We start from the raw sequence: 17,172 nt of genomic DNA, 5'->3' as shown, positions 1-17,172 counted from the left end.
GTAATCATAATACAGACAGATCTCTGTGTACCCTTTATTCACTGTCCCCCAATGATAATGTCTTGCAAAAAGATAATGCCATGTCACAATTAGTATATTGACATTATGACAGACATAAGGAATTTTTCCATCACTACAGGAATCCCTCATCTTAACATTTTATAGCTACATCCACTTCCTTCCTACTCCTACTCCCTTTTTAATCCTTGGAAACTAATAATCCTCTTATTTTTTTTTTTTTTTCCTAAATTTTTTAAATTTCAGGAATGCTATATAAATGAGAGCATATAGTATATAGCCTTTGGAGATTGGTTATTTACACTTGGTATAATTCTCTGGAGATTCATTCAGATTATTGTATCAGTAGTTCATTCCTTTTTATGACTGAGTAGTATTCTAGGGTACAAATGTTTGTTGAACCAATCACGTGTTGAAAGATACTGGGATTGTTTCCAGTTTGGGGCTGTTAAAAGTAAGTCTGTTATAAACATTTGTGTACTAGTTTTTATATAACACAAAAAATCTTCATTTCTTTGGGATGAATGCCCAGGAGTGCAATTGCTGGGTTGGATAAGAGTTGTGTGTTATTTATGAAACTGCCAAATTATTACCCATTGTGGCTATACTGGTTTACCGTTCCATCACCAGTGTACCCGTGATCCAGTTTTTCTGCATCCGTGCCAGCATTTGTAGTCATCCATTCTGATAAGTGTTCAGTGATACCTCATGGTGGTTTTTATGTACATTCCCCTAATGGCTAATGGTATTGAACATTTTTTTGGGTATTTGTTTGTCATCTGTATATCTTCTTCCCTGGTGGCTCAAATGGTAAAGTGTTTGCCTACAATGCAGGAGACCCAGGTTCAATCCCTGGATCGGGAAGATCTCCTGGAGAAGGAAATGGCAACCTACTCCAGTATTCTTGCCTGGGTTGCAGAGTCAGGCAAGACTGAGCCACTTCACTATCTCTTCTTCAGTGAAATGTTTCTTTGTGTTTTTTTGCCCCTGGTCTAATTGGTTACTGTTGAGTTTTGAGAGTTCTTTCTATGTTCTAGATACTAGTACTTTGTTGGATATGTGGCTTGCAAATATTTTCTCCCAATCTGTAGCTTGTGTTTTCATGCTTTTAATAGGATCTTTCAGAGAGCAAAAGTTTTTTCATTTTGATGAAATCTTACTTACTGACTTTTTTCTTTTGTAAAATATGCTTTTGACCTCAAGTCTAATAACTCTTTGCTTTGCCTTAAGTACCTATTTTTTCCTCAAAGTTTTATAGTTTTATGTATTTTTATTTGCTTGCCTGTGCTGCACGGCAGCTTGTGGGTTTTTAGTAATAGTTCCCTGACTAGGAATTGAACCCAGGCCCTCAGCAATGAGACTGCAGAGTCCTAACCACTGGACTGCCAGTGAATTCCTGAATGTTTTGTAGTTTTACACTTAAATCCCATAGTCCATTTCAAATAATTTTTCTAGGCGTGAGATTTAGATCAAAATTCTTTTTGTCTATTTGTGTTTAGTTGCTTCAGCACCATTTATTAAAAAGATCATCTTTCTTTCATTGAATTGCTTTTGTATATTTGTCAGTAAACATCTTATTTGTGTTGATCTATTTCTGGGTTTCATCAGTACTGCACAACTTTAATACTGTGTTGAAATAATAACTCTTAAAATTGGATGGATTGCTTTTTTGTACTTTTTTAAAAATTATTTTAGCTTTTCTAGTTTACTTTTTCATATAATTTCAAGGTAATCTTGTCTGTATCTACAGAAATTATTGCCGGGATTTTTATGTAAATTGTGTTAAATCTGTATGTCAGTCTCAGGTGAATAGACATGTTTACTCTGTTGAATATTCCAGTCCATGAATGCAGTATATCTTCATTTACTTAGATTGCCTTTGATTTCTTTCATGAGCATTGTACAGTTTTTAACATAAAAGTCCACTGTGTGTTTTGTTAGATTTATACTAAGTATTTCTTTTTATTGGAAAAAACCATTGTAAATTTTGTTGTATTTTAATTCTGGTGTCCATGTGCCTGTGGCTAATATACAGAAATACAACTAATTTTTGTTTATCTTATATCTTGCCATATTGCTGTAGACCTTAGGGATTTCTTGGTAGAGTCCTTAGCATTTTCTATGTTAGACAACCCACATTATCTACAAATAGGGATAGTTTTATTTCTTCCTTTTAGGACACTCAAGAGAAAGTCTTTTTAACTATCCATGTTTTGCTTGTTACTGTGTTCTTCATTCTTGAGGCTCCAGGGTTCCTTCTTATATCATTTCTCTTCTTTCTAGAGACCTTATTAATATATTAGCCATTCTTTGATGGTAGAACTGTTGGCAACAAATTCTTTACTTTCCCCTCATTTGAAAATGTTTTTATTTCCCCTTCATTCATAAAGACGAACATCACTGGGTACAGGATTTAGGGTTTACAGTTCTTGTAGCAGTTAAAAAATGTTGACCCGTTTCTTGATTCCATGGGTTCTGATGAGAAAACTGATATCATTTGAGTTGTTTTTTCATGTATAGGAAGGTGTTATTTTTCTCTTGCTGCTTTCAAAATTTTTGTTTTTTGAGGGGAGTCTTTGATTTTCTGAAGTATATTAGAAGTTTTGGTGTGAATTTCTTTGGATTTATCCTGTTTTTAGTTTGCTCACCTTCTCACATGTAGATTTTGGTAAAACATTATTTCCTCAAGCACTGTTTCAGCCCCATGTTCTTTTTTCTCTCCTTCCAGGACTGTGATACAGGAATATTCAATCTTTTGTTACCATTCCATAGGTCCCTGAGGTTCTGCTCATTGTTTTTTCCTAGTCTGTTCTCTCTGCCATTCAGGTGGGGTAATTACCATTGTTTTATCTTTCATTTCACTGATTTTTTTTCCTCTCTGCTCTCCATTATGCTATTTAACTCATCCACTGAGCTTTTAGCTTTGGTTATAGTACTTTTCAGTTCTAAAATTTCTATTTGGTCCCTCTATATATTCTTTTTCTTTTTTAAGTGAGGCTTCCTTCAAATTTCTTTGATAAAGCTTCTATTTTTTGATTTATTTAAAGCATGTTCATAATTATTGAAAGTTTTTGTCATGAATTCTTCAAATTTCTTGTCAGATAATTCTAATATCCCCTCATCTTGTGATTAGCATCTATTGATTGTTTTTTTGTTTTTTTTTTTAATTCAGTTTGAGATCTTCCTGATTTTTGGTAGGTCAGATGATCTTTGGTTGAAACCTGAAAGTGTGGGCTATTGTATTATGAGATCTGGGTTTTATGTGAACCTTCTGTTTTAGCTGACTTAATTCACACTGCTTCAGCAGGGAATGTGGGGGAGGTACCTTGTTCCTGCCAGGTAGAGGTAGAAGTCAAGTCCCTTCTTGCTTCTATTGCCAGAGTGAGTGGGCTCCTACTCACCGGGGATAACAGTTGCAGCTCCTTACGTGGTCTCCCCTGACACTAGTGGGGATGGACTTGCTGTTGCTGGGCGGCAGTAAAAGCCCTGACTCTCCACTAGGCCTTTTCTGATCCCAGGAAATGGAGAGAGGCCTCACTGCTGCCAGATGAGGATGGACATCCAGGCTTTCCCTCTGGTTCCCACTGGCACCGTAGGGGTGGGGCGGGACTCAGTGCCAGCTTGTGTAGATGAGAGTCCTGGTTGTGTACATGCTGGTGGGCGTGCTGCCAGGGTGCCTCATTACGGCCTTGTAAACGTAAAGTCTAGGTTTCTTTTTCGGCCTTTGCTTATGTGAGTAGAGGCAGAGCCACAGTTTTTTCTGTAGTGCATAGTTGGTATGGAGTGGTTGTTGTCTGAAAGTTTTCTGTTTTGCTAGATTGTCCTTCTCTTGGTTCTTTTGCTAAAGAAAGCTGCTGTTTGGGTGGAGAGTTCTGTGCCTTAATGTGAGCTTCTTTATCTTTGTATCTGGGACACATGAGGCAAAAGGAAACTTGGAAACACTTCATTGTTTTACTTGAGTCTCAAGGTCTCTAGGACTCTACCTTCTATCTAACTTTCAGAGATTTCTTGTATTTGTTTTATATGTAGTGTCTAGGACTTTTACTTGTATTTAGCAGGAAGAATACAGGAAAATACCTCTGCTTTTTGGAAGCAGAAGTATCCCTATGGTAGATATTTTTAAGTGATAGTCTCTTTTATTATATATATACTTCAAGGATGGCAGGAGTAATCTACCCTAAAAACATTGCTTTCATTACCTTAAATGTGTGTACTTTGCATTTATATAAATTATATATCATGTTTGTATGTATATAAATTATATATCACTTTCATTTTAGATGAAATCCCCTCAAAAGAATGATAAAATCCTAGTACCACTATTCACTGATTATTATACTGATCATCAAAAGGCTAGAATAGATAAAATAGTTTTGCTTCCCAGTAATCTAGGGTGTTGCATGAACAGGAACATGATTCTATCATAAGAATCAAGTAGAAATGTAAAGGAGACTAGGTAATTACATACAAAGAAATACAACTAAGTTACTTATTGTCTTTGATTTAAAAGCTAAATGCACCAAATGTGCATAGGTGTTACCTACCTACCCTTCTCATTTATGAAAGGTCTCATAAAGGAAGGGCTATGTTGAAGAGAGAGGTTATAGACAGGAAGCTCTTGAGAGTAGGGAAAACTGATGAATGAGACACATGGGGTATGGTGTTATTGGTTGTCATTTTTTGTGAGATAGGGTCCACATAGTGATTGGTTTTAAAACTATCACCAGTTAGATTTTGTTTAAGAGGGTGATTGTACTCCATAAATTTTCAGTTTTGACCTATTCGGTACATATTTACTGAATTCCTTTTGTGCCTGAACTGTGCTCTATATGGGAACTCATGGGTGGGGAAAACAGTCTCATTTACTAACCCCTGGAAGTTGCAAGTCCAACAGAAAAGATAATCACTGCAGAATCTCCAACAGCATTAGTGGGCTCTACTGATCAATGTAGGAAAGCAGGACTTCTGACTTGAGGAATTTGTGTGGTCAGGAGACAGAAAGCCTAACTATGAATGTATTTTCTGAAACCAGGGTTATTAACCAAAGGTTAATACTTGAAATACTTTGGCCACCTCATGCGAAGATTTGACTCATTGGAAAAGACCCTGATGCTGGGAGGGATTGGGGGCAGGAGGAGAAGGGGACCACAGAGGATGAGATGGCTGGATGGGATCACTGACTCAATGGACATGAGTTTGAGTGAACTCTGGGAGTTGGTGATGGACAGGGAGGCCTGGCATGCTGCAATTCATGGGGTCACAAAGAGTCGGACACGACTGAGTGACTGAACTGAACTGAATACTTGAAATTTATGCCTTCTTTTTTTCCATGTGGACCTTTATATAGATTTATTGTTCCATTTTACTTTGTATGCACCAGAAGGTCATTTTTTGTGGAAGACTTCAGGTATCTCTTAAACTGCTTTTGTAGTCATAAAACAACCCTAACTAGCTGGATCTCGTGCATGCAGATGGCATCACCTGGAACTTGAGAAGCCATACAAGGGTCTTGAAGGCCCGGTGAAGGACAACCACCAGGAACAAACTAAAAGGGCAGAAGTCCAGGAATGTATTCCACGTAGCCAGCCAAAAAAACTTAGGGTTCAAAAATAAAGTGAAACCAGTTACCACTAATCTTAAGAAGATAAACACTGTGAATGATTAAAAAGTTAAAAGAGTGAATCAAACTCTTGTAGATATACAGAAGGAACTTGCAAACTTCCCAAAAAACCTTTCCATTGAACCTCTGAAGAAACAGTTGATTTCTCAGCAGTGTCAAGAAAATGTACCACAGTTAATGTTGATGAGGCTACAGAACTAGTGGCTCAGTTGTAATACATTGGTGATGCATCAAAAAAAACAATAAATTAAATGTTTTATATATTAAAAAAACCCTAACTAATAAAATCCTTTCTTTTTCTAACTTTTAAAACCTCCCTGCTATAATTTAGGCCTTTTCTCCTTATTCCATGACCTGATGGTGTTGTTTGTTTGGAGGACAAATTGTGGAATGGGTTCTTTATATACATGTGTTTGTGATTTATTTTACTATATGAGAGTCACATGAGCACTCTCTAATATTGCTGAGTTCTGCTTCTTTAAGGTATCGTGTCTAGATCCGGCACCCTGACTTACGAAGCGGTTCACCAGACAACACAAGTTGGATTGGGGCAGTCTTTGTGTGTTGGTGAGGACTTTTTCTAAACTCATTTTATCGGAGTTCAGTGTCTTCACTGAATAAGTGTAATAATAATTATTGGTTTGACTATTTGTGAGAGATTTTGATGTCATTTTATGAAAAAGCTGTTATGATCTTGAGTTTAATTTGCTTATACATGAAGCTGGCTGTTAACGTTTTCAAGATTCACGGTCCAGGATTTAACTCCCATGTTTCAGAACAAACATCCTGGGGTGTAGTCCCTGAAAACAGGACTCACTTTGCTTGTTGTGAAGCAGTGGTCCTTCAGGATAGGACTTTGGTCACTGTCTTGGCATTGTGTTATCATTGCCAGCTGTCATTCAGTGCTTCACAGTTACCGAATTCTTTGCCAATCATTGTCTTATTCTTTAAGGGCAACCCTCTGAGGCACCGCTGAGCTGGCACAGAGTCCTGTGGTAGCTTGATTGGTGGGTGGAGGAGGGTTGAGCTCCCTGGACCCTCTCTCTTTGCCCCATCATACTGCCTCCCATTTACAAAAGGGTTTTTACATTTTAAAATAATTTTGATATTTTTTGCCAAAAGCCAGGCAAATTTCTCATTTTTATAACAATTCCTTCATGTTTTTAGACCATCTTTTAAAAGCTTTTCAAAGGCAGCTTTTGATGATAAAATTATGAAATATAACCCTGGAGTATTTTTATTGACTCAAATTGATAAAATCAGTATTAAACATTAAATGAGCTTTTCTATGTGCAAAAGTACAATCTTCAAGACAAGGTAACTTAACTAGTGGCCAGTTCCATCTTCTCTAGCCTCTGTTTTTAATCTGTAAATTGAGAGTAGTAATTCCCCTCTCACAGAGAGTATGCTGCTTCTGTTGCTGCTAAGTCGCTTCAGTCGTGTCCGACTCTGTGCCACCCCATAGATGGCAGCCCACCAGGCTCCCCCGTCCCTGGGATTCTCCAGGCAAGAATACTGAAGTGGGTTGCCATTTCCTTCTCCAATGCATGAAAGTGAAAAGTGAAAGTGAAGTCGCTCAGTCGTGTCCGACCCTCAGCGACCCCATGGACTGCAGCCTACTAAGCTCCTCCATCCATGGGATTTTCCAGGCAAAAGTACTGGAGTGGGGTGCCATTGCCTTCTCCGAAGTTTATAACTTAAAAATTTAGAAAGTGGCCCCCAGTGGAGGGAATCTTGACTTGAATCCGATCTAAGTACTTGTGCTAAAATGCCATGTGTTTGTGGTAGAGCCCCTGTGTGTGGTCTTTGTCATCTCCCACTCCAGGTTAGAGGGAAGAGGGATCAGGACACCTACTCCACCCACTGCAGAGACATGTGTCTTAACTTGTGAGTGATTCCTCTGCAGTGTCCCTCATCAGACAGTTACTTAGTGCAAAGAAATTTTTTTTTTCTTTTTTTGCTGTAGAAGAAATATCCGGTATTTCTAATATGGCATTAAGTGTCCAATATGGTAGTAAGGTTTGCAGTTCATGTGAACAGTAACAAATCACAACAAATTGCCACAGTGAGGGTAATAGCTCACCCACCCACCCACCCTGCCAAATGAGCTAATCAAGATACTATTATACTTCATTAACCTTTTGTGCTAGGAGATTATAAAGGAAACTTTTTGATTATAATATTAAGTAGTATAATTATTTTTAATTTCAGAATTAATTGCCTGTTATATACAAAGTACTGATACTGAGCTACTCACCAGACTCAGTGGTTAAAAGTTACAGCTTACTAAAAAGCTAATGTGTTTTCAAAAGTCATGTTCTTCTAATTAGGGGAACTATATAGAATGCTCATTAAAGAGCTATGTAGGAGTAATTTTGGGGGAGGGATGAGTCTTGATAAGGAGCCAAAGAAAAAGATGGCTCTTTTTGTGACTAACAAGACCCAACCACCATTTAACAGTCATGTAATATTATAAGCAGAAATAAGTCTAGCATTTTATGATCTTTTAAATGTTAAATGCAAGAGTGATGACACATTTAAAAATATTCATAAGAAGGGCATAGGCAAAATAAGAAACCTGTTGAAACAATATTTTCTGACTTAATTTTCAGAGGGTGTTGAATTTCTTTGACTTTTCCAGGCATTGGAGGCGATCCTTTCAATGGAACAGACTTTACAGACTGCCTTGAAATCTTTCTGAATGATCCGGCCACAGAAGGCATCATATTGATTGGTGAAATTGGTGGTAATGCCGAAGAAAATGCTGCAGAATTTTTGAAGCAACATAATTCAGTAAGTTTGGCTGTGGAAAAATACAGCACTCTGCTCTTGAATAATATCACAGGTTTGCTTTAGAAGTTGTTTTTGTTTAAAGATGAATTTTTTAAGCAAACATGAAAGGTAAAATTAAATCTTATTGAGCTGAGCCTGGAACACTGGCCACTCAGGGAATGTAGGACTCTTTCTGGGTTGATTCTCCTCCCCATTTCCCTTGATGCCTGTTCTTCGCTTCTCTAATGAATCCTCCCTCCAGGCATCTCCTTTACCTTCCTGGTAGGTCCAGAACTTGCAGGCCATCAGCCTGTCACTTGACTGGCACATTTCCATTTTCACCTGTCATTGATGTCCTTTCTCCTGACCTCAGGGGATGTGTGTTCTTTCTCTTTGTCAAGGCTGGCTGTCTAGTGATCCTGTCCTTTATACCCTTTTCCAGGATTTTGTCTCCCTCTAGCTTCAGTCTTTCCTCATAGAGTAGCACTTTGCTCCAAAGGTCAAGTGGAAAAGCTTTATTGACTGTCCTATGAAGGCTTTCCTTGTTGCCTCTCCCTTTGAATTAAACAAAAAAGAATAGTGTGGTATTGTATCATAATTTCATTTAACTCAAGGGAATTAAGCTCTGTTTCTGGGGCGAACGTAGGGTGGTGGGAAGAGAGTGGGGGGCATAGTAAAGACAGAAGCAGCTTGGTGCCCGACAGTCCCCTCCCCCATCACTGAGCGTGTGTGCTCTGAATCACTGTGGCCAAGGCCTGGGGAGCGCGTGCAGATGGCTTCCAGGGTGTCCGTGACACTGACGAATGAGTGAAGAGTGAAGGTGAATCTTCAGGGGGCTGGGCAAGAGGGCAGAGAGAACTTGTGTCTATGCTTGTGAAAGAGATTGAGAGTAAGTGTGTCAAAATTAAATGCCACAGAAAAATAATGAGTACCGGAGAGTTAAAGGAAAGGATGATATTACCTGCAGAATAGCCTATGCAAAACGATGCATATCTATGCATTGCTGTTGTTTAGTTGCTCAGCCGTGTCTGACTCTTTGCAACCCCATGGACTGTAGCCCCCCAACCAGGCTCCTTTGTCCATGGAGTTTTCCAGGCAAGAATACTGGAGCAGGTTGCCATTTCCTTCTCCATATTTATATGTAATTGAAGGAATTTTCAAAGGCTCTTTTGAATCTACGTGATTTTCTTCAGTGGTAATTTTAAGAGTTCTTCTTATTCTGGTGAACTTTCCTGGTAGTTAAGATGGAAAAGAATCTGCCTGTAGTGCAGGAGACCTGGGTTCAATCCCTGGGTCGGGAAGATCCCCCGGAGAAAGGAATGGCTACCCACTCCAGTATTGTTGCCTGGAGAATTGCATTGACAGAGAGGCCTAGCGGGCTACAGTCCATGGGGTTACAAAGAGCCGGACGTGACAGAGCGACTAATGCTTTTACTTTACTCTCTGGATCTCTTTCTTTATATTCTATTCATTCCCTAATCCTCAGCAATTAGGTTTTGTCTGCCACTTAGAAGCTGTGTGACCTTGGGCTTGTTCCTTAACTTCACTGTGCCTCAGTTTCCTCACGGGCTAAATAGGGACACAGTAGAGCTTCCCTCGGTGCTGTCGTAGGGCTGTGGAGATACATGGTGCAGAGCTGCCCCGGGCATGTGGTCAGCACTTTCGGTGGGCTGCTGCTGTGCTCTCCACGCTGGCACTGCTTTGGCTGAAGCCAGCAGTGGCCTCCGTTCATCCTGCTGGCCTTTCTCATCTTTATCCTTTCCCAGATTTACCCTTTGTGCTTATTCCCTAAGTGTAACTGTTCACAGTGTATAAACAACGTTGTACTTCATGCAGAAATAAAAGTCATCTTTTATTTCTCTTGCAGCTCTTGCTTCTCCTCAGTTACTGAGATCTGTCTCTGAGATCTTAGTAGTTTGTGGAGATTCAAAGTATCATCATCTGTAATTAGACCCTCTGCTCCGGTTCAGTCTCTTATCTTATGTCACCTGGACCATCTCAGTAATATTTTTTCCTGATATCTCTGCTCCTTTCCCTCCCACCTGGCCAACCTGCTGTTTGCCATCCATGTGGGATAAAGGGCAGACTTAGCGTGGCTTTCCAGCCCCCTACATACTACCCTGACACTCCTTTTCAGACCCATGTCCCGTCTCATGTGTTGCTTGTTTTCATCCTTGCTTGCCTTTGCTTGTTCCTTCTGTAAGGCATGCTGAACACCTGACTCTTGCTCTTGTGGACAGCAAACAACTGCTATGGCCTTGCTGCCCAGCCCAGTCCTCTGGCGTATTAGGAGGCAATAAATGGTGAATAAGTGAAAGAGTAGGTAAATTGGTAGGAGACTGGAGTAAAATGATATGCGTCTCTCAAATTTAGAAAGAGTGTGAAGTTTAAAATTTAAAAACTGACTTAATTTTACAAAAAAAAAGAAAAACCACTTAAGTTAATATGACATAGTCATCCCTTGCTGTCCATGGGCAGTACCCCTGCTGACACCAAAATCCGTGGATGCTCAAGTCCCTTATATAAAACAGTGTAGAATTAGCATATAACCTACTTATACCCTCCTGTATACCGTGAATCATCTCTGGATTACCTACAATAACTAATAAAATGTAAATGCTGTGTACATAGTTGTTAGTTTGGCAGATTTAAATTTTGCTTTTTGAAACTTTCTGGGGTTCCTCCCCTGCCCCACCAGACGTTTTCTGGGTGCGGCTGGTTGAATTCTCCAGTGTGCAGACCTCGTGGTTGGCGGAGAGCCAGCTGCACACTATGTTAAAGTGAATTTTAAAATGTGTTTAGAATACACAAATCCCTTGATGGGAAAAGCTAAACTTTACATTTTGTTTCATTTGCCATGTTTTCCTATTACTGATTGGTCTCATGGAGCTAAATTTTACTGAGGACCTACTGTGTACAAGCTTCTAGGTTGAACGGTGCAGGTGACATACTAAACGCTTAGCATGGTAACTGACACGGAGTGAATAGGGTAATCTTGTGTCCTGCGAGGACTGTACTATCATCATTATAATGACAGTAGTTACCTGCAGGAGTAATGTTTTTTAACCTTTATCTTGATGCTTTGAGTAGATGTTTTTGTCCTTTTTTGAGTAAGGAAACTGGCAACTTGCCAATGGTAAGTACTTCAGAGCTGAGGTTCCCTCCAGGTGTGCCTGACTTCTCCATTATACCAGCAGGGCTCAGGGACACGATGCCATAGTCCTGGGCATTTGTTCGGATTCCGCTCGTGCCATCCTAACTCATCTTTTTGTTTTTAGTCTTTCACAGTTCACGTTTCTGTGTCCTGTTCTCACACTACAGTTCTTCATAGTCTTTTCTATTGTATTTTTCGGTCCTTAAAAAAAAAAATCTCAAGTGACTCTTCTTTGACAGTAGGACAGAGTATACATTTGTCAGACATCCTAGGTTCACGCTAATCATGTTTCCTTCTAATGTAATATTCTCACTATTTGAATATGGGGACGGAGGGATCCAGTGGAAAGTGGTGCGTCTCAAGTATCAGATGCTGACATTCTTTGCAAAGCACATGGTGAATAAATGATTTAGCTTTTTCTTTTTAATTCTCTCCTATAGTAGATGCTGGGCATACAGAAGTAAATGAAAACATAGGCTTGGCATTCAAAGAGTCATAGTCTAGGAGGGGACTCTGTGGGGAATAAGTCACGGCCAGTGTGCTGTGGGTCATGATAGAAAAGTGTCAAAGGCACAGCAGAGTCACTGAACAGAAAACGAGCAACTGAAGGGCATTTGTGGGGAGAGTGGGAGGAAGAGTCAGAAGGGTTAGCAGGGAAGAAGAGACTTGAGCCACGTCTTAAAAGGTAAGTCAGGATTTGCCAGGTATCCAAGGAGGATGGAGAACTTTCTCAGCAGAGGCCCAGAGGCAGAGCAGTCTGGCATTACTGGAGGATGAAGAGCAGGGAAGAGGGATGAGCACGAGGCTGGAGTCAGCAGTGTCAGACCATGTAGAACCTGTAGAATCTGGCATGCTGGTGCCTTCACGAGAGTCAAGTTAGTGGAAGCAAACTGTGCTAGTGAACTTGCACTGCCATGCGCTTAAAAAAAGTCAATTTTATTTAAGAATGTCCTTAATGAAGTAGTAAAGATAATTAATTTTATAAAGTCTTGACCCTCAAGTCAGTAGTTTTGTGGTGAAATGGAAAGTAAAGCACTGTCCTATTTGAATCGTGAGCTAAATTACCTGCTTTTTTCATGGACCACCAGTTTTACTGGAAAGAATGACTGCCAGGCACCCTGGTTATTGGGTATTTATTTGGTGAATCTTTTCTCAACAGTGAACAAAGCAGTCCTGCTGTGTTTGTGTGTGTTGTCAAGGAAAACAACTCATTGCATTTGTTGACAATGATTAAGTTTGAACTTTCAAATGAATATTTTTAGAATACTTGTTTCTGCCACCATGAACTTGACAACTTCCCCCTGCTAAAGACTTCTCTAATGAGGCTGGAGGTGATAATGAAGAATGATTTGTTGATATTGAATGATGAAATGTATCAGTGTTTAGAAGATCTCTATAACTCAGTGAACCTATATTTTCCTTCTGACCAATGAATGTTACAAAATCATTATAGGTAAAAGATCCAAAAAAATGAATGGATTTTAAAGTAACAAAGGACTGTGGTTCTGGATTCCAGCATTGCATCATCATCATCTTCTTTAGTCCTTCAGTCGTGTCTGACTCTTTGTGACCTCATGGACTATATGGCCCACCAGGCTTCTCTGTCCATGGGATTTCCCAGGCAAGAATACTGGAGTGGCCTTCCATTTCCTTCTCCAGGGAACATTTCATCTAACCTTTAAGAAATTACCACTTGAAGAGGTCCGTTTCAGTGTCAAAGAATATCCTCAGTTATCTGACAGATATTTAAATATTTCTCCCTTTTTCAAGTACATATGTGTGTGAGGCCAGATTTTCTCTTGTACTTCAGCCAAAATAACATTTTTGCAGTAGATCTAACGTAAAAGCAGATATCAGAATCCATTTGCCTCTTATTAAATTAGACACTTAAGATTGACAAAAACGTAAAATAATGCCACTCTCCTCACTAAAATGTTTTTAAAAAATAGTTCTAAAAAATTATTTTAAGTGAATTAATAAATATTTATAAAATTTCTCAGCTTTCATTTCTAATACTATAAATATCAGATATAATCTACATTAAAAAAAGTTCTTTGGGATCCACAGTCATTTTTTTAAGTATAAGGGGTCTCAAGACCAAGTGATTTGAGAACTGCTGGTCTGGGAGAAGATAATAGTGCCTGAAGGCACCCAGATTCCACTTGTGCTCGGGTTCTGCTTTCTGTAGGCCGCTCTGTTTTACCTGGATGTCTTACTGCCTCTGAGTTACTCTTGTGAACATGGTCTCTTCACTCACTGTGAAACATAACTGTATATTCATATGTTGCTCCATGACATCTATTAACTGATTGAGATATATATGTATTTTATATTATTTCTTCAGTAACATAAGTCTAGAGCACAGGAATTCTTTTTTTTCCTCCCACAGGAATTCTTATATTTCCTGTGTGTTGGGTTTTTATTTTTAACCTCAGAATCTACTGTTATGCTGTGCTGTTTATGCATGTAGCAGTTGTGCATTAGAATGGATTTTTGTTGAATAAAACCAGTCCTGATCTTCCTTCTTAGACATCCTATAATGTTAGGAGAAAGGACCCTCAGCTCCCAATCTAATTTAGCTATTTCATTTCATAGATGAAGCAGCAGAGGTCTAGAGGTGATGGGCCTTGTCGAAGGTCCTGTCGCTTTAGTCAAGTGGAAATTGAGACTGGAGACTCCCACTCTTCAGTCCTTTCCAATATGCTATCTTTTTCTTTTAAACAAATTTATTAAAGGTAAACTAATAATGAATTAAGACAAAACAACCTGATCTGTGTCTTAATTTGTTATCACAAATCATAGAACTTACGTATTTTCAGTTTTTTTTTTCAAGTGGAAGCGTCACATGTGTATGTGGAAATCAGCTTATGCCAGTGAAGTTGAAGTTTAATATCTAAATAGTTAACAGTTTTGCTTCAGGATTGTTTTTGTGAGTTTGGAGGAAAAGTTGAGTCATCTCAAAGGAGAATGCAGTAGTTTCAGTCACAGCTCAGTATTTCTGTTGGTTTTCTTAGTGATGATGAGTTACTGGCCCCAACCATTTGTCATTTTCTGGCTGTCATGAATTGGAGGTCCAGTTTTGATCGGTGTGTTTAAAATCCCACTTTCCAGGGTCCCAAGGCCAAGCCTGTGGTGTCCTTCATTGCTGGTTTAACTGCTCCTCCCGGCAGAAGAATGGGTCACGCAGGGGCAATCATTGCTGGAGGAAAAGGTGGAGCTAAAGAGAAGATCGCAGCCCTGCAGAGTGCTGGGGTTGTGGTCAGCATGTCCCCAGCACAGCTGGGAACCACCATGTACAAGGTGAGCTGGAGCAGTGGCCTGAATGCTCCGAGGTTATGGGCCTTAAAGTGGAGGCCACACAGGTGGCCTGGGAACCATGGTCTTTTCTTCTGAGTCTCTTCTGTTTCTTTCATTCTGGTCTGCAGCTTAATGGTCTCTAGCAACCCCACCAAAATCCTAATATCCTAATTGAGCATGACCAGGAATAAGGTTCTGATTAAAAAACTTGATTCATTAAACATTTCCCTTTGCTATTTTGTGAGTAGTGAGATAGGATATACAAGAAAGGGTTTCAGAGTCCGTAAATGCTGTGAATTCCATTTTAGGAGTGGTGCAGAAAATTGCCTTGTGTTTTGTATTTTTCCATGGAGAGTCTTTGAGGTATAGTTGTACTGACTCCATAGGTATTTTTCCAGGGAGAGAGGTTGAAAACTGACTAAGAAGAAATAAAAACTGGGAGTCAGGATGGATGGAGACTAAAGACAAGGATGGGGATTTTTAGTTGGTGTCTTCTGTAATCTCTTTGCAGTGATTTTTGGCAGCCTATCTCTGATTGATCATTTAAGGCTCTTTCTCTTTACTTTTATGATGATTATAGACTTTACCAAAAAAAAAAAAAGGCAAACAAAAACCAAAATGTTGTACACATGCTGAAAACAGGCCCAGATAGTCTTCCCAGGAGGGAACACGTTTTGGCATAGTGTTCTTTGGCACTGTCCTAGAGATAATAAAATAAACTTATTGGTTTATTGAATCTTTGCATGATCCTGTCTTATGGAATATGCCACTGTGTGCCATAGTGTTTAAAAAAAATCTAGGTAGTTAGTATTGTGAGGAAGAATCTTCTTTATTTGAGAGAAGAGGGAGGAAGGGAAAAAGCAAATGCTTAAATTCTTATTGAAGACATGTATTACCATTTTACTCCAGTAGGTGGCAGCAGTCACCTACACATCCTGTTGTATTCTAATTATCACAATGTAGAGAAATTATTACAATCTAGAGAAACTGATTTTCAGTATTGTTGCCTTTTCATATATTTCTGAGGTTCTTGACGTTTTGTTTAAATCTTAACTAAATCTGTGTTTAGTTTTATTCTCTGAGAAACTAAACAAACTTGTTTCCATTGCCTTATTAAAAGGGCTGCTGTGGCTCACGCATAGTATTACGTATTTGGATAAGCACAATCAAGTTTGTCAGCTCCTAACTATACTGCAGTAGAAAATAAGCACAATTTAAAACCTCTCAGCTTAAGTTCTGAATCTAGCTTAGAGAAATCAGACTGACACAGACTCATTTGAAAGCTGTCATTTTGTGTTCAAGCACCTCATCCTGGTATATTTTACCTCTATAATTTTTGGTTGCTCAAGGGATCCTAAAGACAAGAGGTTTCAGAATCACTTTGACCATGAATGTAATTTGAGGCTTTAATCTTTTTATCCCCTCTCTCTTCTCCTTTTCTTCTGTTCCTGTAGGAGTTTGAAAAGAGGAAGATGCTCTGAAAGAAAAACAGACAGAAAATTCCTTAAGCCTATGGATGAATCATTGTAGCAATGGGAGCAGTGGCTGTTTGCTTCTGATGTCCACTGACCGTCCGCCCGCCCACCTGTCGCTGGTCTTTTCAGCACAACAGGAAGCCAAAACAAGGTTTAGAGTGTCCTACACTGAGGTGTTTTCACCTCACTAAATAAGAGGAGCAGCCAATAAATCTACCACTTGATTTGAATACGGTTTTAGAGACTTTTTATTGTTCCACTGTGGGGATGGGGAGAGGGGGAGAATTGGAGGGGGCTGTGTGTGCACATGTGTGCCTGTGTGCATGGATGTGTCTTTCAGTGAGCTCTGTAGAGGACATTCTAATGAAAACTTTTGAGAGAATGAGTATAAACATTTCAGTTTGGCATTTATCATAGATATAGAGTGACTAAGTTTCTTAGTAACTTAGTTGTTACTAAGTGAATTACAATTTTCTCAAATCTACATATTTAATAGTCTTCATCTTATAGGATAGTTTTGAGGATTGGGGATAAATATATGAAGTCCTTGGCATGTGATAAGGCAACCTAATTTATGCCAGTGCCACCATCAGTTATCACTAGGATTATAGGTAGGAGCTCATCCAAGTTTCAGTTTTTGCCTAATTGGGGAGTGGAGAGTCTTCAATAATGCTTTGTTTTTCTGTGGTTCTGCAGAGGGCTGTTTCCTTCCCCACCCAGAGCCTACATTTCTCTGCTTGAGGTTTCAGACATTTCACTTTGAGAAAGCAGTTAGCCATCCTCTTGTTTGAAAGGAGCTTGTTAACAAACAATTCCAGTGGAGAAGCAAGAAAATA

At 39.2% G+C, this 17,172-nt stretch overlaps 1 protein-coding gene and 1 pseudogene across 1 annotated transcript in view; both read left to right on the top strand.

Annotated features, from left to right (window-relative positions):
* SUCLG1 (succinate-CoA ligase GDP/ADP-forming subunit alpha) overlaps positions 1-16,566 on the top strand; it is a 34,805-nt gene extending 18,239 nt beyond the window's left edge. Inside the window, exons 6-9 of the mRNA XM_005910099.3 lie at positions 6,122-6,205; positions 8,280-8,431; positions 14,676-14,864; positions 16,316-16,566. Of these exons, the coding sequence (XP_005910161.1) occupies positions 6,122-6,205; positions 8,280-8,431; positions 14,676-14,864; positions 16,316-16,342 (452 nt within the window). The 3' untranslated portion in view covers positions 16,343-16,566. The remainder of the gene's footprint in view (positions 1-6,121; positions 6,206-8,279; positions 8,432-14,675; positions 14,865-16,315) is intronic.
* Positions 4,669-6,114, top strand: LOC102282613 (ribosomal biogenesis factor-like; annotated as a pseudogene).
* Positions 16,567-17,172: the final 606 nt, after the last annotated feature.

This window comes from Bos mutus, chromosome 11 (assembly GCF_027580195.1).
Source record: "Bos mutus isolate GX-2022 chromosome 11, NWIPB_WYAK_1.1, whole genome shotgun sequence".
Lineage (NCBI taxonomy): Eukaryota > Metazoa > Chordata > Mammalia > Artiodactyla > Bovidae > Bos > Bos mutus.
This window is presented reverse-complemented; position numbering and strand designations above follow the sequence as displayed.